Source organism: Nematolebias whitei, chromosome 1 (genome assembly GCF_014905685.2).
Source record: "Nematolebias whitei isolate Nwh7 chromosome 1, NemWhi1, whole genome shotgun sequence".
Lineage (NCBI taxonomy): Eukaryota > Metazoa > Chordata > Actinopteri > Cyprinodontiformes > Rivulidae > Nematolebias > Nematolebias whitei.
The window spans coordinates 39,878,591-39,880,136 of record NC_056498.1 but is presented as its reverse complement, the minus strand read 5'-3'; the positions used below and the strand labels follow the sequence as shown (position 1 = coordinate 39,880,136).

The following is a 1,546-nucleotide window of genomic DNA, read 5'->3' as shown; positions in this document are numbered from 1 at the left end:
GATAGAAGTTAGTACTTTTATATTACTATATTATTGTACTTTTAGGTTCTATATCATTAACAAAGTGTCACCATGTAGTAACATTACATTTAATTAAGCCACAGAAGATTTGTACAGGAAGTGAAAGGTTTGAATACGAGTCTGAAACTTTGTTTTTTTTGCTTTACGGTTAAAATAAAAAGAACTGGACGTCTTTTCTTGATTCTTGAAGGTCTTTGACCTCTTGAGCCTGGAGCTTCTAACCCACCGTTACATGAAACATCTTGGAGAAACAAGCTGTCCAGATGTCTTTCATCTAACCACGTACGAGTGTCGTGTGTTGAAGGACTGAGATTATGTTTTGGTTTGTTGTTGCAGAGAAAAGTGATGACTTTGTTACTGTGGATGAGTTGGTGATGACTGAAGAGGAGGAACCAGCAGCAGCCACAAGAGGCCAGCCCAAGAAGAGAAGCAGACAAGCTCCTGGTAACACAAACCAGCTCTGCTCTTTAGGCACCACCACCAGAATAAAACCAGAAACTCACTGTGTTCATCTTCTACAGTGAGAAAATCTGTTCGAGGACAAACGATGAGCAAAGAAACCAAAAGAGAGGAAGAAGAACATAATGCTTCAGCCGAACTGTGCATTGTGGGCGGAGACACGTCCGCTCCGTCAGGTGACGTCCAGCCGGAGAGTCCGAAGACGGAGGTGGAACCGTGGAGTAAATCTGACGTCGTCGCTGCTTCCAGTGAACTGGAGCCGCAGCCTGAGCCTCCTGGTGGACAGAAACCACCAGAATGTGAGGAGGAGAAGGAAGAGCGCAGCAAGGCTGAGGTCAAAGGTAAAGATCACTCTTTGACTAGAGAAAAGAAAAAATAATGTTTTCTTCCTAATAAGACTCGCTGTTCTTGTCTTAGACTTTATGTTGTTACTTTAAAGAACCTAAAAGTGTAGCTGGAAAATGGTTTTCTTTCAAGCCACTTTATCAACTTGATGTTGAAAGCTTGAAAAATACCGTACTTGCTGCCGTACACGTCGCTCCGCCCTATAAGTCACATCAGTCCAAATATGACTAATAAAGTGGAAAAATCCTTAAATACGTTGCATCTATTACGCGTCACCGCTGAAAACACGGAAATGTGGGCCGGTGTTGTGACAATAATCGATTGGCTGCCAAATGGAGGGAGCGTGCACGGGAGGACTTTAACAAGAATTTTACATATTAACACTTAAAACAATTGTTTGCTCGACATTATAGTAAAGATGTGTCTCAGTTAAAGTTTTACTTAATAAATCACTTCAACGGTCAAATCAGCTGCATTTCACCGCTGCAGAGAAATGAATCTGATTTGACGGTTGCTCCAGGTGAGCTGGACGAAGGTGGCACGTTATGGCAAGCCGATTGTGTCATTAATAGCCACTTTAACCTATTACATGACACAACGACATGCCATATAACTCGAGTGCCATCTAGTGGCTGAAAATGGCAGTGTTAAATATTTTCAGTCAGAATGAATGAAAACGGTCTGAACTCAGCCAGAAATTAGTTTATAAATACGGAAAAAT

At 41.7% G+C, this 1,546-nt stretch overlaps 1 protein-coding gene across 1 annotated transcript in view; it reads left to right on the top strand.

Moving 5' to 3' along the window:
• Positions 1-357: 357 nt before the first annotated feature.
• LOC119410022 (matrin-3) overlaps positions 358-1,546 on the top strand; it is a gene marked incomplete at its 5' end in the record, with an annotated part of 12,482 nt that continues 11,293 nt past the window's right edge. The window contains 2 exon segments of the mRNA XM_037676929.1: positions 358-465; positions 543-821. Coding sequence (XP_037532857.1) covers positions 358-465; positions 543-821 — 387 coding nt within the window.